Consider the following 20,230-nt stretch of genomic DNA (forward strand, 5'->3'; position numbering starts at 1 on the left):
AGTGGGGGAGGGACACAAACCCTTCGCTGGATTGTGCAGGCGGGGGAAAAAGGAACCCTTGCATCGCCACAGTTTAATCCCACCTGAGGAGCTTTCTGTTCTTAACCTTCCCCCGTTCCAGTTCTTCCTAGCCCTTGGTCCAGGGGTAAGAGATAGTGATCTAATGGGATTCGATTGTATTGTGGCAGCGGCAGCAGCAGCAGCAGGCCGAGTCTGCCCAGTGCTGTTAGACCACCTGAGAGTTAAGTCACTCAAGCTGAAAATCTCCTAACACTCCTGCCCATCCCGTCTCTTTTCTGATTGGCCTGACCAAAAATTTTCCTCAGACTCTAAGAAGGACACTGATCCCCATGGTTTGGACCAGTATAGAGATCACCTAGAGGTTTTTTGTCCTCAGATGATACTTGAAAGAATTTACTGCCCTGGGATCAGAGCCTGACAAACCCTCTTTACTAATGCGGGGTTTAGCATTTTTCATTATGCTATGTGAAGTCTTTGGCCTGGCCTTACTCTAAAGTGCGTTTCCTTACTTCCACTCATGCACATTCACATTTACTATCACAGCGACTTGAAAGGAGATGAAGAAAGCCCTAAGCAGATGGCCTCTACCTGGACAGCCTGGGCAAATCCCTCTGGAAGCTCCTGTGCACTGAGTGTACACTTTGTTCCTGGGATGCATGGAAGGCCAGATCGATGGATGGGGCATGGGAGGCTTGGCTGGCAACTCAAGCCTTCACCCGACTCATGTGTAGTGTAGAGAGTACTTTCTAGGTATGGTCTTTTTGAGCCTTTCCATAGAATCCTGGACAAGTGGTGTCAAAATTCAAATAGAGAGGCAGGCAGCATGTTGACTTAGAAAACCACAAGTTAACATATCGCATTGTAATTTTATTTATTTTGTACATGCGGGTCCTTTACCCTTTTTTTTTAATGATTTCTCTCCTCTTTTTAAATTTTTTATTTGTGGGGCAACAAGGATTAAATGACTTGCCCAGGGTCACACAGCTAATAAGTGTCAAGTGTCTGAGGCTGGATTTGAACTCAGGTCCTCCTGAATCCAGGGCCAGTGCTTTATCCACTGCACCACCTAGCCGCCCCGTTTCCTAAACTTTTGACCAACTCCTAGATCCAAAGCAAATTTGTTGAGCCAAGACCTAGACTAGACCATATTCCACAAAATCCTGCTTCCCTTTGGTGTAGAAATGATACCTGAGATCTCCAAGGGAGCATCAACTCTGGCAATTCTTCCCAACTTAATAGGTTTTGAGTGCAAGCCCAATAGTGCACTGTGCCTGTCTCCTGAGGACCAGCTCAGCTAAGTTCAGAGGTAATGATCACCAGGAGGCTGGCAGCCAGTCACGTTTTCCTTTGTTTTGGGCCTTAGCCCCTGAGACAAGAAGGGCTTGCAGTCTGCATTGGTGGAGTCATGTGTCCTTCGAAGTAAGAACTAAACCACATTGGTAGGTTTTGGTGGTTGGTGTTTTACCCTCCCACCTAAGTACTCTTGGTATGATGCATGCCATACATCATATTTCTAGCTGGGATTGTGGGGAAAAAATGTTATTTCAAATGGAAAGCCCTTTGGAATAACATATTGTGTTAAATTCTTGTAATGTGGATTTCCCAAACTTGTCATTTTGGGAGTATAACTTGCTGTCTTTTAATCCCCTACATAGAGCTGTATTTTTATATTCCTACATGTGGTATCTCTGCCAGCTGGTCAGATTAGATGGCTTACAGTTACTCAGTTTAGCTTCTTCCCTTCCTTCCTTCCATTCCATCCTTCTTTCCTTCTATTCTTTTCTTTTTCTCTTTCCCTCCTTTCTTTCCCTCCCTTCCTTTCCTCCCTTCCTTCCCTCCTTTCCTTCCTTCTTTCCTTCTTTTCTTTTTCTCCCTTTCCCTCCTTTCCTTCCTTCCCTCCCTTTCTTCCTGTCTTTTTCGGCTCGTTGTAGCCCCGTTTCTCCACAAAGGCACAATGCTTTTCATTGCTGTGCTAGCTAGAGATCACTTCGGGAAGATCACTGGTCTCCTGCCTGAGACAGAAGAAAAGCAGATGGTCAGTAATGTTGAGTTGTGCATCTGTGGCTGTGGTGCATGAGCCTCCACAGACCTTAGACCTTTCCCTCCATGTGAGTTATCAGCTGCTCTCTACATAGAATCATTGTAATAGAACATGAGGATTGTTGTGCTGACTGTTCCCAGGGCCTGGAACGTTCTTCTTCAGCCCTTAACTCTTCCTTCCCTGGATTCCTTCAAGACTTGGTTTACTTCTCAGCTTCTGCCAGAGGCCCTCCCCCTCTGCTCCACTGACAAAGTGTCATCTCTGTGAGATTACCTTCCATGTCTGTATCTTGTATGGACTGAGTTGTTTCCACACTGCTGCCCCCGTCAGATTGTGCCTCTTTGGAGGCACGGACTCTTTCTTTTTTATTCCCAGTGCCTAGCACAGTGCCTTGTACTTGGTTAAACTTGTTAAATTTGCTTGTCAGCTGACTGACTTAGCTAGGTTTGAATCACATCTCAGGTCCTTACCCGCTACATGACTGAACAAAGCCACTTAGCTTAGCTTTCCTAGGTCTCCATTTTCTCATCAGAAAAATAAGCGAATTAGGTCACGTTTCCTATTTTTTAAGTTTTTTCTTAGAAAAATGATCTTTTCAGTTTTTTTCATCATTTCCACCACCTACTTTTTGGAGACATTGTGGCCAAGTGATTTTTTTTTTCTGGGGTTCTACTTATGCTTATTGGGAAGTCGTCCCTTCTCCTGGATTTACCTTTTGGGCTTCTTTCTGTCTATAGTATTTCTTCATTAGATGAAGAGATTTGGGGGTAGGTGGGGTTTTTTTTGTTTTTTTTATCGTTGTTGTTGTTTTGTTGTTCCTGTTTTCTCATGTCTCCAGCCTCAGTTCCTGGATTGAGACTTTTTGCCAGGTTGAAACTTTGTGCCTTCTTGCTTGCACCCTTGGATAACATAGCTAAGCCCTAGTCTTGCCTACTGTCTTGGGCTGGTGAGTCATCCAGAGCTTCAGTCAGGCTCTGCCTCAGTCCCTGGCTTCTGCGTCTCTTTACTGGTAACCCAATTTGCCTGCAGCCCTTGACCCTCAAAGACCTTATTGCTACATCAGAGAGTATGTTGGATTCTGGCTTCCTGGAGCTTGCCTTCCCAGTCTCTGATCTCCTGGATACAGACATCACCTACCCGAGATTGCTCTGGCTTCAGCCCTCCTGGCATTGGCTCTCTCAGAGTACCCTCAGCCTTCTGGTTATCTTTTTGTGCAGTCCTGGACTAGATAGAGGGGTGCGTTGGTGTTTTCTGTGTTTTTATTGGTCATTGTTTCCTCTCATGATCTTTGCTGCCTGGGCTGGGGGGTTTCTTCAGGAAGCTGGGCTTGATTTGTCACCTTTTACATCATTCAGCATCTTGCCTGGAAATCCCTTCTGCTTCTTGAAGCTTTGCCTGTTGCTATCTTCCCTCTACCCCTTTCCCCAAAGCCAGAGTAATCTTTCCTGTCTGTCTCTCTGTCTCTGTCTCTTCTTCCTTCTCCTCTCCCTCCTCCCCCTTTCTTAGGTAATGTAGCATTCAGCACCTCTGCCATATTATTGATTTATGTGGCGTTTCTCTAGTAGACGGTAACTTCCCATGAGGCAGAGACGGTGTCTTATTTTTTGCAACCCCACAGCACTCAGCACATACATAGTAGGGGATCATTAAATATATGTTGGTTGACTGGCTAAGTGAATATATTTCTGTGGCACTTGTTATCTTCTGGATATACCTTATGATTCAACTATAGTTATCTCACAGAACTCAATTGTAAATAGGCAAAGAGACAATTTCTAAATCTAGTAAAAAGGAGAGGAGATTTTTGCTACCAAAATTCAAAAATAGAAACTGAGTTTGAAAGCAGCTGTATTTAGTGATGTGTTCTTAATTGGGATAAAATGAGATATTTGTAAGAAGCACTTACCACAGTGCCTAACACATAGCAGGTACTAAATACATGCTTCCCCTTTCCCTCTATCTTCTTCAGTTATGACTGTGTTTCAAAGAAGTGAGACTCCTTTTGGGTTTTCTTTTTTTTTTTTTTTTTTTTTTTTAGTGAGGCAATTGGGGTTAAGTGACTTGCCTAGGGTCACACAGCTAGTAAGTGTCAAGTGTCTGAGGCCGGATTTGAATTCAGGTCCTCCTGACTCCAGGGCCGGTGCTCTATCCACTGTGCTATCTAGCTGCCCCCTTTTGGGTTTTCTTTTTACCCAATGTAAGATTGTAAAAGTCAAGATCTTGAGCCAGCAAAAGATAAATTAGCCGCCCTGTTATTTTTTCAGCCGTCATTTCCATAATTTGATTTTCTCACTTTGGACATTAGTATCTTAAAAATGAGATTTGTATTGTTTTAATTGTGTTTATAAAAAAACTGAGTGATGATTGCCTTGCATTTTAAAAATGTCCTTAAACTTGTACTAATAGATACTGACTAATTGAAACTCAATAGGCTTTTGCTACCTGCAAGCTTAGAGCGGGACACTAGGCAGCTAAGAACAGTTTATACCTTCCCGTCTTTACCTTGATAACTGGCAGAGGGAACGTAATTTTGAGCCTGGCTTAGGCGAACTCTTGTATGTGGTATATAACCTAGAGTCTGCGATGGCCAGGCTCTATGTCAGCTCTCCTGGGAATGCCTGTTGTTGGAGCCAGGAAGTATTTGGGAGTTTGGGGAAATTCTTCCTAGATTTACTGGAGCCCTGGGAAGATAGATCCTTCTTGGAAGGGGCATTTGGGACAGCGCTGAAAGGGAGCGAGTGGTTTTCAAGATGTTTCCTGGGACTGGGCATCTTCATTGCTGCTGTTTATACCAGGGGTTTCCAACCTCTTTTGGGTTGTGGACCCCTTTGACATTCAGCCTTCTTGTGAAACCAGTGCTTTAAAATGCATAAAATAAAACATGTCGGATTACAAAAGAAATCTGTTATATTGACACAGAGTTAGCAGAACGTGAAAAGGCAGAAAACCAGTTGATTATAATTTCAGGAGGGGTGGGGCAATGAGGGTTAAGTGACTTGCCCAGTGTCACACAGCTAGTAAGTGTCAAGTGTCTGAGGCCTGATTTGAACTCAGGTCCTCTTGAATCCAGGGCCAGTGCTTTATCCACTGTGCCACCTAGCTGCCCCCTGTTGATTATAATTTTTAAACAAAGGAATAGGGACTAGTCTGTAAATTCATTGATATTGGGAACTCCCCGATGAGAAAACCCATCCACCCCCACAGTTGGCACGTTCCTTGCTACTTATGGTCTCTGAGTGACTTTTCCAGAGACACATAGCTCAGTACGTATGAGACACAGGACTTTTGAACCCAGATCTTCCTAGGGCCAGAGGCCAGCTCCTTTATCCACTACAACATGGCTGTTTCCCTTTATTTTATTTATTTATTTATTCGTTCATTCATTCATTCACCCATTCAATTTATTTATTTATTTATTTATTTTTGCAAGGGAATGAGGGGTTAAGTGACTTGCCCAGGGTCACACAGCTAGTAAGTGTCAAGTGTCTGAGGCTGGATTTGAACTCAGGTACTCCTGAATTCGGGACTGGTACCTTATCCACTGTGCCACCTAGCTGCCCCTTTGTTTCCCTTTAAATATACACTTTTAAATGAAACAAACTGTGTTAACAGGGGAAAAAAAGTGTTACCCATGGTAGGCCTCCTGACAAGTGTAAAGGAAGTGGAAGAGAAGATGGAGAAGTTAAAGCGCTGTCAATATGTTGTCCCCCCGCACGACTCTCTGCGACTGGAAAGATGGTTCTGCAGCTTGGCCTCGTCTTGTTTTTCTCCCGTCTGAGATCTCTGCTGTGCTCATGATTCTTTTCCCTGGACCCGTCTGTATAAATATCATGGCTACGGAATCTCTTTAATGTTCCCAACTGTAGATTCTTCTCTCACTTCCCTTCAGTGAATTCAGAGAGCAAATTGTACTGAGCACAAATGCTGGAGGAGATAGTTGTCCATGACAAAGGGTTCTGCGTTTTTTTTCCATCCAGGAGAGGGCAGTGATTTGCATGCAGATCATGGGCTCCTTCTATTCCTTGATACATTCGAACTTCCCCATTAGCAGCTCACCCTTGAAGTGTGTGGAGGGTCTCCTGTGGATTGGGTTGGCACCATCTTAGATTTTGCTGCTTGTCCAGAACAAATTTAATAGGATGTTTTCAGGGCTGCCAAGTAGCATGGGCGTTGTTGACCCAGGCCAACAGGGAGGCCTGCTGCTTGACCTGACACAGGTGCTTCACCTTCTGACGTAGGCCGTAATAGTAACTGAATTCCCATATTTGGTTCCTTTCCCCCTGAAATAGGTTTTTGCTTTTTTGCTTAGTCTTTAGAGGTTCTGAATATGGAAAGCCCTGATTGTCTTCATTTCAGCATGATTCCTTGGCTAAGATCCTCCTCTATAGCATTGTTTAAATATCATGGTTTCTTCTAAACAAATCTTTTTATTTTGAAATGGAACTTCTACATTGCTTGATTGGAAAGGTGTTTTCGTTTTGTTTTTGTTGGAGGGTTGAGGGAAGACCTGCACTGATAAGATTAAACACCTTTCTTTTATTGTTTGTAAGACCTGTAATTAATAGCAAAGCCTGTAATTAAGTCTGTTTGGAGAAGGCAGAACTAACATCCTCAATAGATAAGGTGTACCTGAGCTGTGTGTGGTCACCATTTGCCTCTCTGTTCCTTCCATTTGGTAAAGAGCATAAACTAAAGACATTTGCTACCTTTTTGGAAGTTTGTCCTTTACAGAGGCCAAGAACAGGATTGCCTTGCACTGACTGCTGGGTTAGATTAAAAATCATTTTCTATGGTGCTTTTCTAAAGCAGTATTCGTTGAGGTTGGCTAAGGCAGAGAGACCAAGTTCCAGCACTTTGATGGGAATCTAGACAAGATGCTCAAGTAGTTTTCCTTCTCTTCCAGAGTCCGACAAGGAGGAGAAGCCAGAACATGTCGTCATCCCCAAGGAAGTCACATCAGCCCTGGGCTTACTGATGACTAACTATGGGAACATATCAGGGTCAGAGAGTGAGCCAGAGGGTGAGTACTTGCAGCTTAATTGCATCTGTTTTTTTGCCTACAACATAATCTCCGGTATGAAATTTGCTCATTAAATCCCTTTCCTATTGGACTGCACATCCTTTATTTTGACTTTCAAGTTCAATTTTATGTTGGCATGAGAGATGAAGTTAAACATGGGAGAGAGAAAGCTGGAGGCCCAGAGGATTGTGGGAACAGACTGGGAGGAGGAGAGTGAGACTGATTCAAGGAGCTGAGCCTGGTCTTATATTTATATCTCTGTCTGCAGAGATAAACACATTAGATGCCTAATGTGTACATTAAAGACCAGGCAGAGAAAGAGAAGAGAGTAGAAGAGATAAAAACGACAGCCAAGGATTAAAAAGAATGAAGGGAATGCTAAACAGAGTGTAGCTAAAGGATCTTTTTTTTCTTCTCTACTCCCTTTCCATACCTCCTTGGAAAGGTAGGCAGGACCACGGAGCCAGCCTGAAGGTCCCATTAAAATGCGCAGCACTTCTCATGGGTGGAGAGAAATTCTTCCCGTTGGGTGCTGGCCTACAGAGGTTGGCAGGCTTGAGTGGTGGAAACCACTAAAGCAAGTTTGGCTCGGCTTCTTTCGTTTTCAGCAAAGCATATGCCCTCAGAAATGGGAGTGATCTTTTATTTAGAAGTGAGTCATTCTAGAAAAGTCAGGGACGTGCAGCATAAATGCTTAGCCTTTGGGGATGAGATCATGAAGGGCAGCCTGAAATAATGTATGTGAAAGTCTCTCAAAAACCGTTAAGTGCTACTTATATACAAGATGACTTCAGGGCATCCCAAAACTCTTAGTGCAGTTTTAATAAGTTAACCCTATAACTACATTAAGATTTTTGGGACATGCTGTCTATAATGGTGTTGTCAGGATCATCTTTATCTTTTCTTCTCATCCTTCCTCTCTTCCTCCACTTCATCATGATAATAACCACCCCTTTTCCTATAATGTCACTCTTAGTGTGACATGGTGGTTAGGGCGCTGAGCCTGAGTTCAGATCCCACCTGAGTCACTTACCCTGTTTGCCTCAGTTTCCTCAGCTGTAAAATGGGGGGTGATAATAGCACCTCCTTTGTACGGTTGTTGTGAAGATCAGATGAGTTAATGTTTGTGAAGCACTTGGGACTGTAGGGACTATATTCCTCGTTCCATCTCCCAGATGGACCATTGGCCTGACTTAGTAATGTAAATGTAAATGTAAGTGATGTTAGAATGCTGGGTGAAGAACTAGGGTTCATTTTAGTCTGTGTGCAGCTTGTAGTTATGATAGGCAGTTGATATATGCAAGTTTAGTAGATGTGCTGTATATGTATATGTATAACCAGGCCCTGGGAGGGTTCGTTTGTTTTTTCTCTTGCAGCAAGGTTATTCAGTTAAGGGGGAGGGGGAATGTGATAAGGGTATAATAGTGCAGATTTATAGCATGAAAAGAAGGGCTGAATGGAGTTGGAGAGGCTGATGAAAACTTTGAGACCCTATTGAGAACGATCCATGGCAAAATCCTTCCCTTTAGGGAGCTGACAACATTCTTGGAGTTGACTGGACTGGAGCATTGTCTTGCTTAGGTATTTTGAGACTTGGAGATGGTCAGGTGAGAATCTTCCATTGTAAAAAGAGGCATTTAGAGAAGCGGCTAAGGGTATACAGAACTGATCTTGAAATCAGGAAGACCCGGGTTCAAGTCTCCCCCATGCCCCGTGTTCCCCCTCCCGATACCTACTGGCTTTGTCATCTTGCCCAAGTCGCTTAATTTCTTAGGGTCTCAGCCAACTGTCCAACCAAGACTATAAACTGAAGAGAAGGTACCCATCCACATTGGCCTTATGTGGGTGAAAGCGTGGGTCTGGTTAAAGTAAAGAAAAGGGGAAAAAAAGATGATATTCAGTGTATCATGAACATGCAAAATTGTGTTATTTTCATGCAGTTTAGTTGAAATTTGACCATCCTGTTTTTAATCTTAACAGAAGATCCCTTAGATGCTTGGCTTCCTTGTTCACTTTACAAAGAACAAAGACTCTGTTACTCTTCTATCCAGTCTACCTAATGTGAAAGTGAAATGCTTCTTTCAACATAATATCTTGGATTTCATTCTTATCAGCTCTACTTGTGACAGGTGATAGTAAAGAAAGCTGTCCCCAGGCTTACTGAACCCCTTAAAAACAGGTGGTATTATTAATAGGGTGCTTGCACACTGCACTGTGTTTGGTGTCTTTGTATTTGAAGTTGCCATTTTGAGGCCATTGCTGTTAAAAAGCATAAACAAAAGAATTTTGATTAAGGGCTGAGGGAGTCTCAGAACTAGAATTAACATTGGAATGGCAGAATGACGGGCAGATAGGAGGTTGGCACTAAATTAGGAGATGGTGTAGAAATCAAGAAAGGCACAGAGGTACTAATAGTCTTAGCACTTTTAATACTCTGCAGCAGTAAGCTTTGATCTGTGGTCTATGCATCTGGTTTAGAATAATGGGACCAGAGTTGGAGGGAGTTTTAGGAAGCACTGAGTGACCCAGTTCTTTGGTGGCTGAAATTCTTCCTTCCCAACCCTCACAGACCACTTTGGAGCACACCTTCTATCCTTTCACACCATTTTCTTATCTTCCTTTCCTTCCTTTCAGAGCAAAGCACAAAGTGACAGAGTCGGGGAAGGTATAGGACCATACCATGAAAGGGTGCGGGTACTACTTCCATCCCTAAAGGAAGGCTCTCTGGGGCTTAGGAGGAACATGAAAACCCATGCCATATGATAAATGTCCAACCAGGCAGCTATTACATTTCAATCAGTAGACATTTATTAAGCACAACGGGATCTGTTTAGAAAATACTACTTCTCAGATGTTGCCCAAGTACATTAATAGCTGGGTCCATTGCAAATATGGAGGTAGAGGAGAGGATCACCTTCTCTGGGCCACCAGTATCTAAAGCTAGCTCCCTTCCGTACAGAAAAGGAGAACTGAACCTGCTGTGTGATTACATATGGCTTCCACATTTGTTTTATGTTACATTTTCTACGCGACTTTATGAAAAAAGAGACCGTAGACTGAAAATATTGCAGAAATGAAATTGGTATAATCATTCAGTAACATTTATTAAGCACCTACTATGTGTTAGTCATTGTGTTAAGGGCTTGGGATACATCAAGAGGCAAAAGAGTTTTTGCCCCCAAAGAGCTTACGGTCTAATGGAGGAGATGATAAGCAGACACATATATGGTGGTTGTCCTTTGTTCTCGAAGGGGGCCAAAATGACATCACTGTTAGAATCAAGTTACAGCATGTCCATCTGTAGCCAATCAGACCAGTACAAGCTCGGAATGCTCTACCACAGGTTAGGCACAAATAGGCATATTGGGGCAGCTAGATGGCGCAGTGGTAAAGCTCCGGCCCTGGATTCAGGAGTACCTGGGTTCAAATCCGGCCTCAGACACTTGACACTTACTAGCTGTGTGACCCTGGGCAAGTCACTTAACCCTCATTGCCCTGCAAACAAAAAACAAAAAAAACCAACCAAACAAACAAAACAAATAGGCATATGAATATTTGGGGTGGATTTTCTCTAAATTTGCACATCTTGCATTTCTTTTGAGCCACTTCACTTCTGCTTTGCTCATAGAGCACAGTACCTTCCCTGATGAGGGCACACCATACGGGGCAGTCCTTTGCCAGTGTCTTCCGTGTCATGCAATCAGTTCCAAAGTTCTTTTGTTTGTTTGTTTTTGGTGGGGCAATGAGGGTTAAGTGACTTGCCCAGGGTCACATAGCTATGTGTCAAGTGTCTGAGGCTGGATTTGAACTCAGGTCCTCCTGAATCTAGGGCTGATGCTTTATCCATCGCGCCACCTAGCTGCCTCCAATACCAAAATTCTTGAGAGACCTTGAGAGTGTCCTTGTATTGCTTCTTACCACCATGTAAGTGAGCCCTTGCCTTGTGTGAGTTCTCCGTAAAAGAGTTTTTTAGGCAAGTGTATGTTTGGCATTCAGAAGACACGTCCAACCCATCAGAGTTGAGCTCTCTGCAGTCAAATATGAATCCTTGGCAGTTTAGTTTGAGAAAGAACTTCAGTGTCTGGTAGCTTATCTTGCCAGGTGATCTTCAGAATTTTCCTAAGATGATTCAAATGGAAGCAATTCAGTCCAGGATAAATAGGAAATGATTAGCAGAAGTAAGGGAGTGGAATTAAGAAAGGTTGGGGAGGGGCAGCTAGGTGGCTCAGTGGATGGAGCAGTGGCCCTGGAGTCAGGAGGACCTGAGTTCAAATCCTGCCTAGGGCACTTGACACTTGCTGGCTGTGTGACCCTGGGCAAGTCACTTAACCCCAATTGCCTTACCAAAAAAATAAAATAAAATAAAATAAGATTTAAAAAAAAAAAAAGAAAGGTTGGGGAAAGCTTCCTGAAGAAGATGGGATTTTAGATGGGAGGTCAGTAGTCAGAGTGCAGGAGGGAGAGTATAACAGGCACGGGGGACAACCAGAGAGAAAGCCAGGAGCGGAGAGGGAGTGTCTTGTGTGTTTAACAGCTGGGAGGACGGCGTTATGAGACTGAAGAGTATGTAAGAAGACTGGAAAGCAAGGAGGGGGCCAGATTTATGAAGAGCTTTGAGCACCACATAGCATTTTGTGTTTGCTCCTGGAAGCAATAGGGAGCCCCTGCGGAGTTTGAGTAGGGGGGTGACATGATCACCCTTGAACTTTAGGACAGTCCCTTTGGTGGCTGCAGGGTGGAGCGGAGTGGGGAGAGACTTGATGCAAGCAGGCCCCCCAGCAGCCTGTTTGTTGTAGGAGTCCTGAAGGGACTGGGACCTGCCCTAGAGGCCTGGCAGTATCAGAGGAGAGAGAGGGGTGTTGGAGAGATTTTACAAAGGTGAAATCGACTGGCTTTGGCAGCAGGCTGGACGTGGAGGGTGAGAGGTAGTGAGGAATCCAGGAGCCTGAGGGACTGGAGCTAATGATGTTGCCCTCTAAGGGTACTGGGGGAGAGGATGATTTAGGGGAAGAGAATGAGCTCTGTCTTGGACATGCAATGTCTAATGGAAATCCAACTTGAGATGTCTAAAAGGCGATTGGAGATGCTGGGCTGGAGGTTGGCAGAAAGACTGGGGCAAGAAAGATAGATTGAAGGATCATTAGCATAAAGATGGTCATTAAATTCCTGGGAGCTGCTGAGATCCCCAGGTAGAGGAGTTTAGAGAGAAAAGAGGCCTTAGGGCAGAACCCTGAAGGGTCCCTACAGTTAGAATGTGTGATCCGGAAGAGGTGCAGCAAAGGAGGCAGAGAAAGAACGGTCAGATCCACAGAAGGAAATCAGGAGTGTGGGGGGTCCTAAATCCTAGAGAGAAGAGAGGGTGAGGAGCAGTGTCAGAGGCGTCTAGGAGGGCAAGGAAAGTGAAAAATGGGAAATGGTCATTAGCAACTTTGGAGAGAGTGGTTCTGGTGGAATGTTATGGTCATAAGCCAGACTGTAAGGGGTTAAGAATAGAGAGGCGAGAAAGAGGAGGCACCTAGTGTAGACGGCCATTTCAAGTTTAGCTACAGAGGACAGAAGAAAAAGTAGGAAGGTAGTAGAGACGGAAGAATCAAGTGAGGATTTTTTCAGGATGGGGGAGGCATAGGCATGTTTATAGGAAGTAGGGAAGGAGCGAATACACAGGGAAAGATTAACATAAGTGAAAGAATAGGGATGGCAGAAAGTGCTCTGTTGGAAGAGATGGGATGAAATGGGAGGAGTGTGAAAACTCACTAGTGTTGGGGAGAAAGAGAAATCATGCAGATTATTACAGGAAGATGATGGCAGGGTGGAGAGGAAGACCACAAAGTCTTTAAACTTTTGGGGGGGGGCGGGCAATGAGGGTTAAGTGACTTGCCTAGGGTCACACAGCTAGTATGTGTCAAGTGTCTGAGGCCAGATTTGAACTCACGTCCTCCTGAATCCAGGATCAGTAGTGCTTTTTCCACTGCGCCGCCTAGCTGCCCCTGAGCGCAAAGTCTTTAAACAATTTTTCTACTTATACTTTCTATAGGGCTTCTTCCTACTTCTTCACTGTTTGAGTTTCAATTGCAACCCCTTATAACATGGGTCATTATTACATAAATTCAGTCACTCCCACTATTTGTTTCCTTCATCCCTACATATGTGCTGCTGAATGAAAGTGAAGAAAACCATGGGACTGTTCTGACTGGGTCCACTATACCTTTATGTTACCTAACCTCAACTGGGCTCTCACTGCTGCCAGGCAATCCTACAATACCTCTCTTATCAACTCCTCACTCTCCACAATGGCTCTTCCAGACCATTTCATCCCTCTGTCCACAAATCTCCCAGGGCTCCCTCACCCCCAAACTCTCAGTTGAGGACCCTGCCTCATTTTTACAGAAAAAATGGAGGTCATTTGCTTTGGACTCCCTCTTTCCCATCTCTTATCACCCAGATGTCTTTTGCTCCTCTCTCCTCCTTCACTCTCTGGCCTTACTCCTTATTAAAGCTAACAACTCCTCTACTGGTTCAAGTGGTCCCTCAGAATCACTCCATGAAACTATTCTTCCACAGTGTCCTATTTGTCCCCTTTTCCTCATCTTTCATGTACATTGAACCTGCTCTAGTTTCTTTTTTGGGGGGGGGAGGCAGTTGGGGTTAAGTGACTTGCCCAGGGTCACACAGCTAGTAAGTGTCAAGGGTCTGAGGCCAGATTTGAACTCAGATCCTCCTGACTCCAGGGATATCCACTGTGCCACCTAGCTGCCCTTCTTGTTTCTTTTTAATTTAACCTGTGGGCCCCTGACCAAACCTTGTTGTATTGAGCTCTCTCCCCCAACTCAGTCATCGTGCCCTTCCATGACCAGTCTTGACCCTATAGTTTGCCACTTTCATGCCTCACTAGTTAGTACACTAGAACTCTTTGCCTTTTCATAAGCTACTGTTGAGTACCTCTAATCCTTGTCTCTGGGTAACTCCAACCATTGAATTTCATACTGTGGTGGGTGAACATTGCTGGAGAAGGTCATGAAATCAAATCCGTTTTCATCCTCTCTAATGTCTTTTGGGAGGGGGATGGGGGCAGGGCAGTGAGGGTGAAGTGACTTGCCTAGGGTCACACAGCTAGTAAGTCTGGATTTGAACTCAGGTCCTCCTGAATCCAGGGCCAGTGCTTTATCCACTGCCACCTAGCTGCCCTATCCTGTTATTTCTTGATCCATAACTTTAGCTGGGTCCTCCATGGTGCTTGTACGTGATATGTTACTAATAGCTAACACTTATATAGTGCCTACTGAATGCCAGGCATTGTGCTAAGTCCATGTGTCTGTGTCCATGCCTGTGTTTCCATGTGTCCGTGTCCATGTCTCTGTGTGTCTGTTTTCGTGTGTCTGTGTCCGTGTCCATGTCTCTGTTTCTGTGTGTCCATGTTTCCAAGTGTCTGCATATATGTTTCCATGCGTCCGTGTTTCAGGTTGTAGCTCTGTCCACTTTTTGGGGGGTTCTCTTTGGAGCAGAGGGGACCAGCCAGTGCATGCATACTGCTTCACAAGAGACCTGTGATCTGCTGCTTTGGGACAGAGAAAAGGATATTAGATCCGGGATGGATCCCACGTATCCCTCTGTGGATCTGGAAAGAACTTGGCAGAATGATCACAGATGAAGACCAGCTCTTATGGGCTAAGAAGCTTAGGGTTAGGTTTCTATGACTTTTTGTGTCACAGATGGCAGAGTTTTTTAGGGTGCTGGTTCCAGGTCTAGGAAGACTGGAGTTTAAATATGTGACCCTGGGCAAGTAACAACCTCTGTCTGCCTCAGTTTCCTTAACTGTAAAATGGGGATAATGGCACTTACCCCCTCCGGTTGTTGTGAGGATTAAATGAGATAACGATTATAAAGTGTTTCCACAGTGCCTGGCACGTAGTAGGTACTTGATAAATGCTTGTTTCGTTCTTTCCTTCTGTCCTTTTCTTCCATGCATTCATCCATTGAAGACTTTAATTAGAAGACAGTTTGAGAGTCTTGTAAAATTCATGCACAGAAATTGTTTTTTGAAATTAATAAGAAATTCTCATTGCATTGCGCCTAGATTCTAGTCCTTTTTTTATTTTGAAGGTTTTGCAATTTTGTTTTGCTCTGTTTGTTTTAGAAACTTCCATCAAGACAGGAGCAGACTTTCCAACAGAAAACCAGGTTATCCTCAGTGATGTCCCTCAGAATCAAAGTCAGGATACTGAGAAACAGGAAAGAAAATCCCCTGTGACTAAGACTAAGAGCTTAAAGAAAAATTGGGTGAGAAAAAACTGTAGATATAGAAGAAACCTTTACAGAAAGAAGCAAATATCTGAACCACAGAAAAGACGCCCACACCTCTTAGAGATGGTAAGTGATTTCTCTTCGTGGTCTGCCATAAGGATGAAAGACTGGCTTTACTTTTTTGAAAGGTTGATAAATAATCAGAGTGAAACTGAGCCTGACAGCAGTGTGAGAGTTTAGACATGACAAGGTGGGAGAGAAATATCCATTGAGATGGATTTTTTGCAGGGCAATGAGAGTTAAGTGACTTGCCCAGGGTCAAGATTGATTTTTAATATTTGAGATTTCACTGAGTCAGTGATACGGTTACAAAGAAGACATCTGTCCTTAAACAGATGTAAGGTAGGAGAGCAGTTGCAATCACTCTGGTCACCACCACCACCGAACCACAGAACCATAGCACCATAGCCATTCTCCAAAAAGAAAGTCACTAAAACTCCTCTTGGCCATTAAAATCTGTCTTCTTTGAGGGCCATCTTCAGATACCTTCCCCTCTCCTCACCCACCCTGGTGCCCTTTCTGCCCTTGATCTGTCTGGGTGCCCCGTTCTGGTCACAGCTCATCTTAGTGAACACTCTCTTGCTAGGCATCAAAGGATTCACAAAATTACACTCTCCAGAAATTGGAGAGGAAGAGTGCCCCCTTTGATTCACAAGTGCCTACCTATTGATTAGAAAGAACAAAGTCTGCAGCTTGAGAGGGGCAGGAGGCGTTTACAGATCTCTGCCGTAAAGCTGAGAAACTGACATTTTGGGCAGCTGGATGGAGCTCTGGGCCTGGAGCCGGGAAGACCTGAGTTCAAATATGACCTCAGACACTTAATAGCTGTGTGACTCTGGGCAAGTCACAACCTCTGTCTGCCTCCATTTCCTCTTCTATAAAATGGTGGTAATAATAAGTCATAAAGCACCTACCTCGTAGGGTTGTTTTGAGGACCAGATGAGATCATATTTGTAAAAGTAGTTAGCCCAGATCCTGCCACATAGGTGCCTTAACTTACTTCATTTGATGGTCTATGAAAAATCTGAGTTTCCTTTGGCAAGAAATCTCCTATTGTCCCTTACCACTGTGTGCAGTTAATAGATATTCAGAAGTGATTTGGCTATATGAAAGTAGAACGGAGATGCCCTCTGTATTAGGCTGCTTTGTCATTTTAAACAATGCAGTGTAAAACTCTGGGATGACCAAGTTAAATATCAAAGATCATTACATCATCTCCTTGCCTTTTTTTAGCATCAAAAACGAGCTTTGATGGAGCCATTGCCCTTTGCTTGCAAAATGGCAACTCATCCACCTCTCCAGTGACAATCCCAGATTAATGGCAGTGATCGTGCTAGTTTTCTAATAATGGGTGTTTGTCTAGTTTTTCAGAGGTCTACAAAGGCAAACACCTATCTTCATTCTGTTTCTGCATTCAGAATTTTAGTTGCCTTCTTCAGAAGGGGCCGATTTCTTGATTTATTTTTCCTTCCTTCCTTTCTTTCTCTCTCTTTTTTTCTTTCTTTCCTTCCTTCCTTTCTTTCTTGCAGGCCAGCAAGAGTTAAGTGACTTGCCCAAGGTCACACAGCTAGTAAGTGTCAAGTGTCTGAGGCCGGATTTGAACTCAGGTCCTCCTGAATCCAGGGCTGGTGCTTTGTCCACTGTGCCACCTAGCTGCCCCTTGATTTATTTTTCTTCTCCCCTTTCCCCTCACAGCCTTGCCTGGAGTAATTTGGTAGCAGGGGGAGGAGACCTTCCAGCCTAGTCAGACTTTTTTTTTTTTTAAAACATTGATGGATTCTGAGGGATGAGTTCCGTGCCATGGCAAGTGATTCTCCAGGGAACTCAGTCTCTGACCGGCTTTTTGTTTCCAAGGGATTCCAGGACCATGCTGTTCCATTCCCCAGAACCTCTTACTAGGAGCTGGTCGGGCCCATTCACAGATCACTCAGAGGTCCTCTGATGGAATGGAGTCGTGGGGGTACAAAATAAGGGGTCTGCACACAAAACCTCATTGTCGTCTCCTCAGATGAGGTCTTCAGGCCAAATTCTAGGAGGTGACCATCTGGTCCTCTTACGTTCTATGTTTCAGAGCACTGTGTCCTTCCTTTGGAGCAGCTACCCAAAGGCCACTCAGATGGCTTGACATCTATGATGAACTGCTTCCCTTTCTGTTAAAGAAACTCATTTTAAAAAAGTAACAGTTCAAAAGAGCCTCTACTTTTATGTTTGAATGAATGAATAAATCATGGTGTAAGTTAAACTATAACATACCTAGGTTTTTTTTCCCCAAGAATCTGACATGTAGCTCATCTATGTGTAGCCCTCTGTGTGTACATAATTCATTCTGTTGTATACAGATTTGGGGATACTCCCTGTAGCAGACTGTCTTTCATTTATCTTTAATTCACTGGCTCATCTTTACTTTTCTTTTCAGCTTTTAGCACCGGACATAAGACATGAAAGAAATGTGATTTTGCAGTGTGTTCGATACATCATCCAAAATGACTTCTTTGGACTTAACTCCAAAGCAGAGCCACTAGGAAAAACAACTGAGAATGGCCAGGTGTCTGAAGTTTCAGAATCATGACCACATCTGTCCTGAAGTCTTGTTAGTGGCATCTCAGAAGCCAGCTCTGCAAAGAGGGCCAGACAGAAGGGAGAACTTTTACTCTCATTGATAAATCTCATGTAAGATATGATCTTGTACTCTCAGAGCGTTTCACTGGAGATGCCAGCAGATTCTTGGGTCTGTGCTTGTGCTGTCGGCATTGTGTACAAGGTTTGCTGGAAGCTACTACTTACACTTTTCTACTTATACTTTTGATGCCCAGGAAAGTTCAGAGGCATCCCACAGGTAGGATTGTGGTAATGGAGTTTAAAATGTACAATTCAGTTAAGCAGAGACCAAGAGGCAGGGGATGGGGAGGGAGGGTGGAAAAATTGTTTGCACACTGAAGGAACAAGGTTTTTTGGCTTTTAATGAGGAGGAAAGAAAAAAAATAATGGGGTTAAATTAGGACTGTTAAAAGGGTCTTCAAATTGACCTGTTTTAGTCCCAAGCACCTATGTTCAAATCTAGCTGTGCTCAACCAAATGTTGCACTTGGGAAATACTTGTGTAGACATGCTCTCAATTTATACTGTAGATTCAACGGAAGTGTCCTTTGCTATAGTTCAAGTTTGGACCATTGTTTTTTTCTAGTGAAAAAGCATGTAAAATTTAATATTCAATGAGGTTCAACTCATTTTATAGCAAAAGCAGTGTCGATGAAATAATGTAAGCTTAGGTCCTAAGTTTCAATTAGTTCATCATAAAGATAATAATTTATCCTTATTTTTAAGAAATTAGTCTTTTCTGAATAAAGCCAATGAGGTCTCTTGCCTCTGCAAATAACAGGGATTTTTGTTTGTGTCCTTTTCATTTTGTATCACATTTACACATTATATGTGACTTTGCACTTTAGTAACCGGGTTTCAGAGAACCAATCTGTTGCACTTCTCCTGGTCTTTTTTCAATCCTCATTGATGTTGGCCCCACCACAGCCTTTGATACTGTCGATCATCTTCTCATTGAGACTTTTCTTTTTCTAGGTTTTTCTAGGTTCTCTCTTTGACCACTCCTTGTCTGTATCTTCATTGAGGTCATCCCCTAACTGTGAGTGACCCCTCCAAAGCTCTGGCCTGGGATTGCTTCTCTTCTCCTTTTATAATATTTTGCTTGGTGATCTCATTGGCTCTTGTGGATGTAATGATTCTCTCTATGCCAGTCATTCTGAGATCTATTTATCTAAAGCTTCTCCAGCTGTGATTGTGACCACATATGGGGGTCATACAACTGAATGTGGGGGTAGCAAAAAATTTGGCGATAGTAAAAGGTTATGTATACCTATTTTATATACCTACATACCCAGGGGTGTGTAAAAATTTCTCAGGTGGAAAAAGTTTAAGAAGCCCTTATCTAGATCGACCCTCTGTCCAGACCTCCAATCTCATATCACCAAGGGTCTATAGCACATCTCTAACTGGATGTCCCATAGTAATTTTAGACTCAACATATCCAAAACAGAGCTCATTACCTTTCTCTGAAAGCCCTTCCCTCTTCCTAACTTCTCTTTTACTGTTGAGATTATAGCCATCCTCTCTGTCATCCAGGCTTACAACCTAGGTGTGTCCTCTTCGACTCCTTACTCTCCCTTATTCCCCATATTGGGCCTGTTCCCAAGCCCTTTTGAGTCTGTCTTTACAACATCTTTCAATATTACCTTCACTGCATCTCTTGTTTAAGTGTCCTATGTCTTCTAACATTGTCTCTACTCTGGTACATGCCCATATCATCTCATACCTGGACTGTTGCTGAAACCTGCTGGTGGGTCTTCTGCCCAAAGTCTCTCCTCAATCTTAAGTTTCTCCTTCACTCAACTTTCAATGTAATCTTCTTCTTCTTTTTTTTTTTTTTGCGGGGCAATAAGGGTTAAGTGACTTGCCCAAGGTCACACAGCTAGTAAGTGACAAGTATCTGAAGCCGGATTTGAACTCAGGTCCTCCTGAATCCAAAGCCAGTGCTTTATCCACTGTGCCACCTTAGCTGCCCCTTAATGTAATCTTTTTTTTTTGGTGAGGCAATTGGGGTTAAGTGACTTGCCCAGGGTCACACAGCTAGTAAGTGTTAAGTGTCTGAGGCCGGATTTGAACTCAGGTACTCCTGAATCCAGGGCTGGTGCTCTATCCACTGTGCCACCTAGCTGCCCCCCTCAATGTAATCTTAAAGCACAGATCTTTTAACCTCACCATCCCCCATTAAATTCGAGTTGTTCTTTATCACTTCCAGGCTCAAATATAAAATCTTCTCTGGCTTTAAAAGCCTTT

The 20,230-nt window shown here is 43.6% G+C and overlaps 1 protein-coding gene across 1 annotated transcript in view; it reads left to right on the forward strand.

Annotated features, from left to right (window-relative positions):
* NUFIP1 (nuclear FMR1 interacting protein 1) overlaps positions 1-19,820 on the forward strand; it is a 50,709-nt gene extending 30,889 nt beyond the window's left edge. Inside the window, exons 8-10 of the mRNA XM_043995260.1 lie at positions 6,966-7,082; positions 15,217-15,449; positions 17,800-19,820. Coding sequence (XP_043851195.1) covers positions 6,966-7,082; positions 15,217-15,449; positions 17,800-17,952 — 503 coding nt within the window. The 3' untranslated portion in view covers positions 17,953-19,820. The remainder of the gene's footprint in view (positions 1-6,965; positions 7,083-15,216; positions 15,450-17,799) is intronic.
* The last annotated feature ends 410 nt before the right edge of the window (positions 19,821-20,230 follow it).

This window comes from Dromiciops gliroides, chromosome 3 (genome assembly GCF_019393635.1).
Source record: "Dromiciops gliroides isolate mDroGli1 chromosome 3, mDroGli1.pri, whole genome shotgun sequence".
Lineage (NCBI taxonomy): Eukaryota > Metazoa > Chordata > Mammalia > Microbiotheria > Microbiotheriidae > Dromiciops > Dromiciops gliroides.